Below are 14,650 nucleotides of genomic sequence, written 5' to 3' on the forward strand. Positions count from 1 at the left end.
AGTGGAGCCTCGTTAGAAGAAGCTAGACCTTTTTGGCTGCCAGAAATCTTGGTTGTTTGTAGGTGACCAAATACTTATTTTTCACTCTAATTTGGAAATAAATTCTTTAAAAATCAAACGATGTGATTTTCTGTTTTCCACATTCTGTCTCTCATGGTTTTAAATATCAACAATGTGATTTTCTGTTTTCCACATTCTGTCTCTCATGGTTGAGGTTTACCCATGTTGACAATTACAGGCCTCTCTAATCTTTTCAAGTAGGAGAACTTGCACAGTTGGTGGTTGACTAAACACTTATTTGCCCTACTGTATGTTCCAATTTGCTAATGTTTTGAAAAATAAAAACCCTGTTCAACGGAAAAAAGTTTGTTTTTTAACCCAGATATTTCAAAGTAACACATTTTAGAGCTGTAATTGCAAAAACAAGATATTGTGAAATTTTGGCTAAAGACAAATTGGCTAAAAGAGTTATCATACCGTCAGAACATCATACCGGCAAATGCCTATTCTCCAATCACTACGGTTTACTTCACCATCCGGTGGGCTGGTTGAACTCGCCAAATGAGTGTGTACGTGAATGATTGTCTTTGTTTTTGTGCCCTGCGAATGGCTGGCCACCAATTCATTGTGTACTCTGTCTGATGCCCATAGTTAGCTAGGATAGGCTCCAGCACAACAGCAACCCTCATGAGTTGGGTTGCCAACTCCCTGGGGGGAAAAAAAGGGACACCTCATTGGTAGAGCCGGCCGGCTGGATAACAGTCACTTTTGAAATTTTTTTTTGTATCGGAAAAGTTTTTTTTTTTTAAAATAATAAATTTTACTCAAATCCAGAATTGGGTACATATTTGATATAAGCATATAGAAAAACAATATCATTGTTATTGTGTTTCCCTGCATATTCTTGTAAAGCAGCATACCAGTATTCGTTCATTCTACAAATAAGACACTACTTTCGAGTTTCATGATTAGACAGGACAAAGTGTGTCCCTTGAAAGTTCAATACGGGATGCGTACTTTTGTTTTAGAATACAGAAAAATTCCAGTTTTCAAGGGACAGTTGACACCCTACGTGTGAGGATCAGCAGCATGAAAGATTAATTAATGGATAAATACAATGCAATTATTATACTTGTACAATGTAAAAACAAAATGAATAAAACTAATAGGAATAAAAAAAGACAGTACTCTGGGAATGGCTTATAACAATAAAGTTGTTTTTTTTCTAATCGTATGTAACTCATCAGCTGCCATTGATGGCGTTAGACATCCAATTAATTTATTATTTAATGCTCATCTTCCATCCATTTTGATTCGCTTTTCTCGTTCAAAATGGATTGGATGTCAATCGCCATCAATGGCACCCAATGAGATAATGAGTACCCTAAACATGAGAATGCTTGGGACAGTCATACGGAGTACTTTTTTTTTGTACACAAACACTGCAATTATGCCACAATTTGTGATCAAGTGTTTGTACAAAATCAAATCCAATTTTGAAAGTTGTGGCAGTCATACTACACCGCAGATCATTAATAACAAGGAAAATGCCGTGGAGACATTTTTGAAAACCTACTTTATTGTGATTTTCCTGGCATAAGCAAAAACACGAACAAAATGCTGCTTTAAAGTACTGGCTGTAAAACAAATACAATAAGTTATTTATGTAGCTGGACATGGGTAGAGACTGTTTAGGTTGTAAAACAGACATGGTGTAAGACTATTGCTCCCAAGTGACAAATATTTGTGATATAAGTCTCTCTGATGTACTGTAGGATAAATGATCTTTTCACGAACATATACAGACAGCGCCAACCCATTGATCTATCTGTAAAGGTAATCTGCTTGGATGTTGGCAGCAATCTCAGCCTCCCATTTGTCGCCATTGTTGAGCAGCTTTTCCTTGTTGTACAGCAGCTCCTCATGTGTCTCTGTAGAAAACTCGAAGTTTGGACCCTGTGTGGAAAACAGAACAGTCAAAAGTTCCTTTATGCATTTGTACTTGAGGAATTAATATGCAAATATCATTGCTCACTTGTATTTGTGCTTTTCACTCACGCTATGCATTTAAAATGTGGTTTTGGAATTTCATTTTAAGTCCTTACTCTTTTCAAAAAAATACAAGTAGTTTAAAAAAAATCCTCATCTAATAATAGCTCATTTTCAATCAAATTAAGAAATACTTCGAAATACGTATTTCCAAAGCTCCCACCTCAACAATGGCATCTACAGGGCAGGCTTCCTGGCAGAAGCCACAGTAAATGCACTTGGTCATATCAATGTCGTAGCGCGTAGTTCGCCTGCTGCCGTCAGCGCGAGTCTCTGCCTCAATGGTAATGGCCTTTTTAAAAAAACACATTTTTTTGCATTGATGAATCACTGATTGAAAAAATGGGAGAACAACGGATACAAAATTGCAGGATAATGTTCACCTGAGCAGGGCAGATTGCCTCACAGAGCTTGCAAGCGATGCAGCGCTCCTCCCCACTAGGGTAGCGACGAAGGGCATGCTCCCCACGGAAGCGAGGTGAGAGAGGGCCCTTCTCAAAGGGATAGTTGATGGTGGCTGGTTCACGGAAAAGGTAACTCATGGTCATACCCAATCCTGAAAAAAAAGAGAAGCAAAAGCAAAAATAGTTAATTCTAAAGCTCCTCGTGATCCCCCCTCCACCTCACAAACAAAAAGGGTAAAGAAAAAATGTCTGGCTTATTTAAATGATTCCTAGATATATTTGCTTTAGACCCAAATAATTGCTTGTTATTAACAGGCTTTTTCTTTGACTGGAAAGTCCCAAATCATTTTGTCTCTACCTCCCAAGAGAATATGTCATAAGACATGGAGATTTATGAGTCCATGGGCTCTGATTGATGTTATATATCTATTACCAGTACAGTATTAGAAATCATTTAGAATAATTTAATAAATTCTAAAACTTGACATATAAAAGGCTTTCAGGGCCCAAAATGTTGTTTGTGTGTTTTCCAAACGAAGTAATCATGTTAGCATATCGCTATAAGACACCTCTGAAGAGTTCTGTCCATAGAAGAGTTGTTGCAGCACGGTCGGTGATGGACTTGAGGTCATTCTGCTGCTCCGTGGCATTTACATATTCTATAATTTGAGGGACAATTTTCAAAACATATTGAACACAGACAAGTAATAAATGATCAATTCGCCGTTTTTTTAGGACTCACTAAAGCCATTCCGCTGCACGCTGACACTGAAGGGACGGGAAGTAGTGCATCCCAATGTGGCTGCAAACAAAAAGAAAATATTTTCTTTGTAAAATTAATTATGCCCATATTTTGTACCCAAGTGTTGAGTAGGCAGTACCTGGCTTGGAGCAACAGTAGAGAAGACGCAGCCCCAGTGAAGCAGACATCTGAAAAGCATCATTAATAAGATCCAGGTTGTGTTTGGAATCACTCACTCAAGACTTAAGATGCAATATTAATTCATTCTGTGACTATGCTCCCAAATTCTACCTCAAAACAATTTCATTTCACATGATTTTCCTCCATTGATATGAAGGGAAATTCCATTCATCTATTCCTGTTTTAAATTTGGGAGACAAAAATAAACAAATTTTGTGATATGTATATGTAAAACTAATAATGATCACCATTTAATACTCAAGCCAACTATGCTGCTTTTTTTGGTGTGACCTCCTTTGCTAACACTTGTACATTGCTGTCCGACAAACAAAAAATGGACCGTCTATGACAGTTACTCAAAAAGGTGCTGAACTATCAGCCATTATTTTGTAGGATAAAGAATTTACGCATGCGAGTATTGGTTTATTATATGTGTATATGTTGCCCCACTGTATTTAAATATATACTGTTTGAAAAGGTGTAACACATACAGTACTACTCGGGTGCACTGTTTATTCAATAATTGCTCTCGCCTTATTATGATGTAACGGCTCACCATCTTACATAACTACAGTGGTACCTCTACATCCGAAGTTAATTTGTTCCAGGACCTTGTTTGAAAGTAGAAATGGTCGTATGTCGAGAAGGATTTTCCCAAAAGAATACATTGTAATTCCAATTCCCAAAAACCTACACATTACTTAATACAGTGCCTTGCAAAAGTATTCGGCCCCCTTGAATCTTGCAACCTTTCGCCACATTTCAGGCTTCAAACAAAGATATGAAATTTAATTTTTTTGTCAAGAATCAACAACAAGTGGGACACAATCGTGAAGTGGAACAACATTTATTGGATAATTTAAACTTTTTTAACAAATAAAAAACTGAAAAGTGGGGCGTGGAATATTATTCGGCCCCTTTACTTTCAGTGCAGCAAACTCACTCCAGAAGTTCAGTGAGGATCTCTGAATGATCCAATGTTGTCCTAAATGACCGAAGATGATAAATAGAATCCACCTGTGTGTAATCAAGTCTCCGTATAAATGCACCTGCTCTGTGATAGTCTCAGGGTTCTGTTTAAAGTGCAGAGAGCATTATGAAAACCAAGGAACACACCAGGCAGGTCCGAGATCCTGTTGTGGAGAAGTTTAAAGCCGGATTTGGATACAAAAAGATTTCCCAAGCTTTAAACATCTCAAGGAGCACTGTGCAAGCCATCATATTGAAATGGAAGGAGCATCAGACCACTGCAAATCTACCAAGACCCGGCCGTTCTTCCAAACTTTCTTCTCAAACAAGGAGAAAACTGATCAGAGATGCAGCAAAGAGGCCCATGATCACTCTGGATGAACTGCAGAGATCTACAGCTGAGGTGGGAGAGTCTGTCCATAGGACAACAATCAGTCGTACACTGCACAAATCTGGCCTTTATGGAAGAGTGGCAAGAAGAAAGCCATTTCTCAAAGATATCCATAAAAAGTCTTGTTCAAAGTTTGCCACAAGCCACCTGGAAGACACACCAAACATGTGGAAGAAGGTGCTCTGGTCAGATGAAACCAAAATTGAACTTTTTGGACACAATGCAAAACTATATGTTTGGCGTAAAAGCAACACAGCTCATCACCCTGAACACACCATCCCCACTGTCAAACATGGTGGTGGCAGCATCATGGTTTGGGCCTGCTTTTCTTCTTCAGGGACAGGGAAGATGGTTATAATTGACGGGAAGATGGATGCAGCCAAATACAGGAACATTCTGGAAGAAAACCTGTTGGTATCTGCACAAGACCTGAGACTGGGACGGAGATTTATCTTCCAACAGGACAATGATCCAAAACATAAAGCCAAATCTACAATGGAATGGTTAAAAAATAAACGTATCCAGGTGTTAGAATGGCCAAGTCAAAGTCCAGACCTGAATCCAATCGAGAATCTGTGGAAAGAGCTGAAGACTGCTGTTCACAAACACTCTCCATCCAACCTCACTGAGCTCGAGCTGTTTTGCAAGGAAGAATGGGCAAGAATGTCAGTCTCTCGATGTGCAAAACTGATAGAAACATACCCCAAGCGACTTGCAGCTGTAATTGGAGCAAAAGGTGGCGCTACAAAGTATTAACGCAAGGGGGCCGAATAATATTGCACGCCCCACTTTTCAGTTTATTTGTTAAAAAAGTTTAAATTATCCAATAAATTTTGTTCCACTTCACGATTGTGTCCCACTTGTTGTTGATTCTTGACAAAAAATTAAAATTTTATATCTTTATGTTTGAAGCCTGAAATGTGGCGAAAGGTTACAAGGTTCAAGGGGGCCGAATACTTTTGCAAGGCACTGTAAGTGCTGCTGGTGCTATTGCAAATAGAAATTACACAGAGCAAAAAAAAAAAAAAAAACATTCTGAATAAAAATCTGAATAATAGTAGTAATAATAATAATAATACCCTAATGTAATGAATCGGGTTCTAATGTGGCAGATGGGTTTTGCGTGGTGTACTGAGAGAGAGAGGGACTTTTTACTTTCACTTTCTTCATCTGCGGCAGACAGTAGGCATGTTGTGAAGCACAAGTTCTGAAATAATTAAAAATCTGACGAAGCTGGCGAGTTTACCACAATAATAATTGTCACTTAACTTATAAAGACTGGCGATCGGAGATCAGAGGAGGACTGCCAAGATCGTAGACATTTTACGGCCGTATTGTCGAGCCAGTTCACGGACGCATGCACCACGCTAATATTTTTCTATCATTTCCATCTTTATTTCAATGGTAAGTCACCTTTTTCATGTTTTCACCACCTACACTAATATTCTTGGAACCCTTGTTGATTTCTCTCACAAGAAAATTCGCTGTGCGTCCAGCTTGCGGGAAAACCAAGAAATTGCGGCGCTGTCATAAATCGTCGTCTTTTGAGCATGTTGTCGGCTGTAGAAAAAAATGGCGAGTCAAATTTTACGTCGGATGTCGAAAAGATCGTGTGCCGAAGCGATTGTATGTCGAGGTATCACTGTATTGTTTTAAGAGCTGGGATAGGCTCCAGCACCCCGACAACCAAAGTAAGGATAAGCAGCATGGAAGATAAAATGAAAGCAAATTATATATATATATATATATATTTTTTTTTAAATCGTTCGGTTTTTGTGTTGTGTTTATGAGTTATTCAAATTGCAGCACTTGTGTTTTAAAATATATTTTGGACACCTGCATAGTCCAGCAACCTTTCTGAAAGAAAGCCTCATACTAAAGCAACCTCTGTTTTGGCGCCACCTGTTGGCAATCACTGTTTTAACATCAATATGGTGATGCATTTAAGGTATGTCAGAATAATAGGAGAAAACGATACAACAGCGTTCACGTGTTATGTTAGGGAGCGTTCGCCTTTGAAATTAAATAATGCGATGTTGAGGGACACAAATATATCACATTAAATACGTATACCCGACCTTAAAGTCGCTAAAACATTCTCCTCGTCATACTTAAATTAACCGTGGTTACTTAAGCAATTAAATCGTTCTATCAGTGAAATTACGTATATGAACGCACATGCAAGTTCAACAATCGTCCGCACATCCTTGCTCATCCTCGTTTGATCAAATTAAAAATAAATAGCAGGCGCATTAACCAAAAGGATGGTGATCTGTTGGTACGAGTGTGTCTCTGACGTTTGATAACGCTTGCACAAGTCATTTCCCAAATTGAAATCTCACGGGCTAACAAACAAGCTAGTTTAGCAAAACAGAGGACACTCCTAATACTCTGTGCGTTCCCTTTGTATTTGTAGCTCTTTAGAGTGGTCGTCAGTCACTCGTCACAACTCTGTGTTGACCTCTGAGAGAACAAACGCGAAGTCATATGTCGATTATGTTGACCTTTGAAGAGTCTTACCTCTGCTGTCTTTCGAACTCCTACCGGAAGACGCCGCTAATTGTCATGCGCAGTGAAAGTCAAGATGCATTTGGGTCCCTCGGTCATTTGTGCTTCATCTGTGAATTAGTGATAATCAGGGGCATGGTAATAATTAATAATAAAGTTGTAGAATAACATAACCTTGTTCTTTCCTTCGGAAAGACCAAGGTAACTAATAGGCAAGTCAAATTTATTTGTACAGTACAGCACAATTCAACACAATGTCATTCAAAAATTCTTTCCATCACATTATAATCACCAAGAAACAATTAAGAAATAGAAATAAGAACAAAATAAAGGATACATAATTTCACATCAGTAAGACAGCTAAAATAAGAAATAGAGATAAAAACCAATGCATTGATGAATAAAATAAAAATGTATTCGTTATTTTTCAAAACTATTTCCAATGGCATCTTGTTCTTTTTCCAATGATAGATTCAAGTGTATGAAAATAAGCTCTTTCTTAAAGGTAAAAGCACATTTGTTACTCATGCTGATGTCATTATGAATGTGTCATTTTCCAGCATTAACTATGCCCCCCCCAAGAGACGCTTAATTTCCATAAATGTCTACATGGTTTAGTTACAGAGAAGTTGATTTGAGACATCATGCGTCAGTAACAGTGGGAGATGGCAGCAGAAAAAAGGGGAGGCGTCGAAGAGGAAGTTGTTTATTTTCCACCACCACAGAATCTCACACACCTTCAGTTCAGTGATTTTCGGTGATGAAACAAGCAGGGCATACAAGAAGGTAATTTCTTTTTTTGTATATTGTTTATACAATATATGTTGTTTGTAGTATAAACTTACACGTATAAAGGTTGATTTGAAAGAAAAAAAATAAAAACACCAGCTTGAAATTTGTCATTTTTCATCTCATCTTCCAGTGAAATGCTGAGGCCATCAAGTCGTACAAATTTAAAGACGGTCAGTGATGAGGATAGTTCTGGATCTGGTGCGGGGTCAGAGGTCAGTCCTGAACTAGAGACAGACCGTTTTGGCTTCATAGTTCCCAGTGGATCTGAAGCTGGGTGAGTAGTTCTCCGTTCATGATATGGGTAGCCTAAGATCGTATTCTTTTGTCATTAAACAGACATTGTAATGAAATTTGAGGCCCTGTAGTGGAGTGTTAAACACGCTTTACAATTCAAACTAGTCTTCCAGTGCTTGTGTAGGCTTTCTCTGGGTGCTCCAAAACAAGTATATTAGGTTCATTAAAAAATCAAAATTGTCCTTATATTTGAATGTGTTTTTTCCCCCTCTGTGCCCTGTAACTAGCTGGCAACCAGTACCACTTCTCACCTAAAGTCAACTAGGATAGACGCCACCTCAAACTACAACTGGAGAAGATATTGAATGTTATTTCTGAACAAATTTCATTATTACTAGTATAATATTACCACCCACACATGTGCACGCACACACACACCTCATCTTTATGAGTAATACACAAACCAACAAACAGTCATCAATTTCAAAAGGCACGAGACCTGAAAATACACAACCAACAGAGAGCAAATATGTATTATGAAACACAGAAAGTTAAAGTCAAAGGTAATTGCAGCACACGGGTGAAAGCACAGTTGAACTTAAATGAAATATTTGTACTAAAAATATTCTGTATTTGTCTTTATATTCCACACCGATTACATACCTACCTGTCACCATGGACCCATCTCAACACCGCGGTGTGGTTTTCCTGTTTCCTGTCTTGCTTTTGGAGTGCTTCTGTAATGAAAGTACAGTTAGCATGAAAGCAATGCATGCAGCAACATTTCACAGTTAATTTTGTTGTTGTTGAATTTTTTCATACATTTAATGTATTATTTGTTCATACATCTATGGCAGTGAAGTATAGTGACAGATCAAATAAATGGTGTTATACTTGTATAGCACCATTTATTACAGTGAAGTATAGTGACAGATCAAATATTTGCTCTTTGACTTGTTTACAATACCTGTACACAGCTGTAGTAATACAATAAAAATAATGAATATAAGCAAAACATTGCAATCACGGATGACAAGTGTCACGACAACAGGAAAAATAGGAATTGTAATACACTAGGAGTTGTAAGTCTGCAAATAATTATTGTTATTAGGCAGCCCTGAGACAAAAACATATAAAAACATTTTCCAACGATGGATGCATATGCATCCCTAGAATATACCTACAAAATTTCCTTCTGATCCATCCACAAATGACGGATGCATAGCACTTTTAAAAGTAATTCCGCAATTCGCAGCCCTCTACAGGCTGAAGGCTACGCGCGCATGCTCTCTACTGGCTAGCTCGTAACCAAGAGGCAATGCAGGCAACAATAATTCCGCAATTAATTAATCAATCAATCAGCAAGGTTCCAAGTCGATTGGTTCACAAATGACAGAGGAGATGGAGTTCAAAGTTAGTATCCACATGAACAAGAACAACAGCAACCACAGAGGCGACCCGCAGGCTCTGAGCCTGTAAAAATCAAACTCTAGCTCCAAAGATCGATGCATATATATGCCTAAATTGTACCTACCAAATTTCATTCTGAACCGTCTACGAAGAACAGAGTAGCAGATTTAGTGTCCTCCCCAAAAGGTAGAACAGGAAAAACAACAAGAACAAATTAAGACTTTGAGACCTCCCTCCGGGCGGTCTAGAAAAAATTGCGGTCTTTCAGGCATTGTCTTGCTGACAGGGACAATTGACACAATAACAGTTACCTTGATAACTGAGGGAAAAAAATAATATTAGGGCAATACATACATTTGGACTAATGTTTTTGACTGCTGATGCAAAACAATGAACACAAAATACAGTTGAGCCTTGAGAGAAGAGTTGAATTCGTGTGAGTGCAATTTCTTTCTTTCGTCTTTATGCTCAAAACGTTCAGATCTCAAGTCATTTTTCTCCATTGAAAAGAAGTTCCAATGCCTTTTAACATGATTGACATTTCATGCTATTTCTGAGAAAAGTTAAAATTTCATTTGCATGTTTATGATCAGGTTTGTGGGCCCACACCCTCAACTTGTTAGGCAGAGGGAAGCCAAATGGATCAACATCATGGACCAATGGCAGAGCATCTTATTAAAGAAGACTAATATGGTATGAGATGTGATTAAAGGCTCCAAATTGGCATGATGATTGTTTGACAAATGAGATGTTGACTGACATTTGCTATTCTCTTGGAAGTTAAAGTGTCGACATACTGTACATGTTAGAAACATGTGACATCTCAAATGTGACAGGTCAAAGTGCAGTGTCAGAAAGGCATTCCGACATCACTCAGAGCAAAGTGTTGGCCTCTGCTGTGCGGTGCCACCAACAGGATGAAGCACAACAAACAACTTTTCCAGGTATTACATAAAACTGAATTCAAACAGGATTAGGGAAAATTAAAAGCTGAATGCAATGCAATGAACGATTTTCAGGGTGTTTGACCATGCCCATTTGTCTAAGGCCATGCCTACACCTAGCAGTTTTTTATTATTATTTTTTTTTTTACTGAGGATCCTGCCCTAATACATCCGGAAAAATAATTACGTCTACACCAGCACGTTTGTAGAAAAAAAACGCTTCCACAGCCAACCGCATTCATACATTTTTAAGTACATTCATAACAATGCGTGAAAAATAATTTTTCATAACACCCCCATCTTTCGCATGTGTTCTTCAATATGAAGCACCGCAAGTGTTTGTAAATTAATGGAAGCAAAAAAAGCACCTGTCTAATTTACTCCAAATGTAAACATTGGTCTCATGTGTGACATGGGGACAAAGTTTGTCTCAGTCAGTGACATTTCGACAGTTAAATCTTCGGTGATCAGTGTTCACATGATGGCGCCACAAACACAGAATTCTCACATCTTCACTTTGGACACAGTTTTTAAGAACCCTTGTTTAAATGTGCGTGTGGGTAATAGGCCAAACCGTAGAAAAAGTTCTTCTTTTTTCCAAATACCCTGCTACATGTAGACATGGCCTAAGGCATTCGGCAGTAGCAGTAGCCTACTGAGGGCTTCCACAGCTAGGCCAGTAGCTTCATATTGAAGAACACATGTGAAGGTTAGGGGTATTATGGGCTAATATTTTTCACTCATTGTTATGAATGTACTTAAAAATGAATGAATGTGGTTGGTTGTGGAAGCTTTTTTTTCTACAAATGTGATGGTGTGGATGTAATTAGTTTTTCCTGATGTATTACGGCAAGATCCTAAATAAACCCTGCTAGGTGTAGACATGGCCAAAGTTAGTAGAGGGCACTACTGAGTGAATTTTAGAGGTCATGTTTGGGATCGCTAAAATGAATAAATGGTCGCCATGGCCTCCTTTCAAAAAAAGCAAAACCTGTTGGCACACTTAAATTGCCTCAGCATTGGAAGTCACATAGCTGATCACTCATTAGTTCATTTTTCGTGTCAGTCTCTTGACTCACAGGTAGCTCTGCAGAAGTGGGTGGACATCATTAATAGAGATCTGGACCGGCAATTTCCTTTCCACGAGATGTTCCTCTCAAAAGACGGGCATGGGTATGGTATCTTTCTCCTAATATCGTAAAATAGGAAAGACAAAATAGTCCGAAATTTTTGTGAGTAGGCAGCAAGGTTTGTTCCGGGTGTTAAAAGCCTACACTCAGTATCAACCAGAGGAAGGCTACTGTCAAGCGCAAGGGCCAGTGGCTGCTGTTCTCCTTATGAACATGCCAGCAGAGGTGCTTATAATTATCTATTTAAGTAAAACTTCATATTGTAGTTTTGATGTCATCTTATGGATGGTGACCTTGGCAGGAGGCCTTCTGGTGTTTGGTCCAGATTAGCGAGAACTACCTACCAGGATACTACAGTCCTCTACTGGTGAGTATGTTCTATTTGAGTGGTCACCAACCTCTATTGAGCAATGGCACATCTTTTACACGAGAAATAAACAGCAGTCAATGTTCAGGAATGCTGAAACATTTGATATGAACTGCAATGTGTGGTGCAGGAAGGAGTCTTGTTTGATGCAACCGTGTTGACATGGGTTCTGAAAAAGACTTGTCCGTCCGTGCACAAGCACCTGCAGCTACACGAAGTGGAGCCTCTCATGTTTGCCACGGACTGGCTGATGTGTTTGTTCACACGCCACCTGCCTTTTAATACTCTCCTCCGAGTGTGGGACCTGTTTTTCTGCAAGGGTAAAAAATAATTTAAACAATTTACTGTACATGATTCTTGCTCTTGAAGTTACTTTGACTGAACAAAATGACACTGAGATGTCATTTAGATATCTGGATTAAAAAAAAAAAAAGTAAAATACTGCGTAATTCCTATTATGACAAGACTTTCAAACAAAGTAAGACCTCTATCCTTACCTGTCACCCTCGCTCTCTGCAATGCAAAGGGGTGCGGGTGCTACTACAAGTAGCAGTGGTGCTGGTGCGTCGCGTGCTGGGTCAGGCCGGGCAGAGGAAACAGTGTCAGGGCCAGATGGAGACTCTGCAGAGGCTGAGGGACGTCAGGTGTGAAGTCCAAAAAGAGGACAATGCCTTCATAGAAGAGGTATCAACAATGTAGAACCCACATTCTTGCTTATTTATCCTATTTTCAATAACAACTTGGCTTCTGCTTGGTATGTTTCTTTGGTACGTTCCATAATACATAGGTCTTAAAATGCTTTAATTACAGGTGTGTGCTGTTCCACTTTCTTCCACTGATTTGAAAAAACACACAGAGAAGGCACTGGCAAAGTGGAGAAAAGACAGACCCTCATCCACTTTTGACCCCAGAGGTCGCTGCCATGGATACCGAGTGGCTTGGGAAAGGGTTCAACTCAACCAGGCGGAGCTGGACAAGAATGAGAGAGAGACGGGCAACCTGTCTGCACCACTTGCCCGCTCAGCCTCCTGTCTGTCGCTGTCACCTTCTCTGCTTCAGAAGAGATGGCGAAAAGGCGGGGATGTCAGAATACAGGGGGTTGGTCGTGGAGTTTCGAGGCACTGCTCAATGGGGGCAAATGATTGGCAAAGTTGCTATGAGTTGAACTTACAGTTCATAAGGGAGGATAAAGGTATTAAACGACAAAGAGACCCATATAAAAAGAAGCAGACTGTAAAAGAGCTGAGAAAAACGACCTTAAGCCCAGTTGAGCAACATATTGCTTTGAGACTGCATTCCTCCAACCAGAACCTGGAAGAGATAGAGGTGACAAGGAGTCTACCAAACCAGAGAGCGGAAATAGATTTAAATCAGGATGCCCTGCCGTCAGAGGCAGAAGTTACAAATCTGGCAAAGATGCACATGGTTGATGAGATTGCACTATGCGAGGGCCCGACCCAATCAGAACTGGTTCAGAATAAATCAATTGGAGATGTTGTCATGGTGACTGACAGGAAATCATCTGAATCATTAGCAGAAATCGACATCACCCCAACATCTCATGAGACACAGGCTGATGATGTGATAGGGAATCACATAACCGAGGAACAACCATTAGATGCTGTTCAAAATTGTGCGATGCTGTACTGCACAAATACTACTTTTAAGTCTCCGAATCAGTGCACCCAACAGTTAATTACAAGTGAAGTGTGTTCTCTTTGTTGTCAGACAGAAAGCAACAACAAAATGACGAAAAACCAAACACATGAGGAAATAACTCCCCTGCTGGAACAAGCGTGTTTGACCGGGACTCCCCTCTTGTCAGGTGACATCCGCAAGTCTTCCAGCTCCCATGGCTTAAAGTTAACAAGACGCCTCGCCGAAGATCTTTTCACCAATCCCAGTCAAAGCCCCTGTGAGTCCAAACCACCAAACGTAATTGCTCATCAAATCAAAACAGAATACGCACCTGCAGAGCCTAACCAACATGCCAATGTTTTCCACAAGAAGCCCAAAAAGAACACAGGGAAAGTGGCAGCCAGAATCCAAGTTCCCACCATCTTGATCCAAGATTTTAGCGATGTTTTGGGAAAACTGGTTGAAGAGGAGAACGCAAACACCAGGGAGAGGAGGTGGTGGTGGCGGCGGCATGAGCAAGAAAAAAGGGGGAAAGATGAGGAAAATTTGAGGACGAAGACAGCTAAAGAAGTGATAAAGGGGAAGGAAAAAGAGAGGAAGAAACCACAAACAAGGGGGAAAAGTTTTCAGGTCCAAAAAGACAACATGAAATTTTCCCCTTCATATGCCGAAGCTTACTTTTGATTCAGTCTCTTTTGTTAACTCATTTATTTCCGGCAATTGACATTAAATCAATTTTAATTAGAATGATTGGTATTGAATAATAATGTTTCAGTGTCAATGGCGGCACTAGATGTCCAGTCTGCAGTATTTGGACCATTCGATCACCGCCAGCCTCTTCCACTCCAAATGGATTGGACATCTAGCGCAATGGCAGCCAACGAGTTATTGT

At 39.5% G+C, this 14,650-nt stretch overlaps 2 protein-coding genes across 2 annotated transcripts; one reads left to right on the forward strand and one right to left on the reverse strand.

Moving 5' to 3' along the window:
- Window positions 1-1,561: 1,561 nt before the first annotated feature.
- Window positions 1,562-7,348, reverse strand: ndufs8b (NADH:ubiquinone oxidoreductase core subunit S8b). Its single transcript, XM_057851266.1, has 7 exons — window positions 7,256-7,348; window positions 3,335-3,383; window positions 3,196-3,255; window positions 3,023-3,112; window positions 2,433-2,605; window positions 2,213-2,341; window positions 1,562-1,956 (listed from the first exon to the last, which is right to left on the reverse strand). Exons 2-7 carry the CDS (start codon window positions 3,381-3,383, stop codon window positions 1,825-1,827), a joined length of 633 nt encoding a protein of 210 aa, XP_057707249.1. The 5' UTR covers window positions 7,256-7,348; the 3' UTR covers window positions 1,562-1,824.
- tbc1d10c (TBC1 domain family, member 10C) lies at window positions 6,049-14,637 on the forward strand. The gene is made up of 11 exons (XM_057851265.1): window positions 6,049-6,139; window positions 7,862-8,029; window positions 8,166-8,309; window positions 10,273-10,372; window positions 10,516-10,623; window positions 11,690-11,796; window positions 11,864-11,978; window positions 12,055-12,120; window positions 12,251-12,440; window positions 12,647-12,804; window positions 12,931-14,637. Exons 2-11 carry the CDS (start codon window positions 8,004-8,006, stop codon window positions 14,440-14,442), a joined length of 2,526 nt encoding a protein of 841 aa, XP_057707248.1. The 5' UTR covers window positions 6,049-6,139; window positions 7,862-8,003; the 3' UTR covers window positions 14,443-14,637.
- The last annotated feature ends 13 nt before the right edge of the window (window positions 14,638-14,650 follow it).

Source organism: Corythoichthys intestinalis, chromosome 11, assembly GCF_030265065.1.
Source record: "Corythoichthys intestinalis isolate RoL2023-P3 chromosome 11, ASM3026506v1, whole genome shotgun sequence".
Classification (NCBI taxonomy): domain Eukaryota; kingdom Metazoa; phylum Chordata; class Actinopteri; order Syngnathiformes; family Syngnathidae; genus Corythoichthys; species Corythoichthys intestinalis.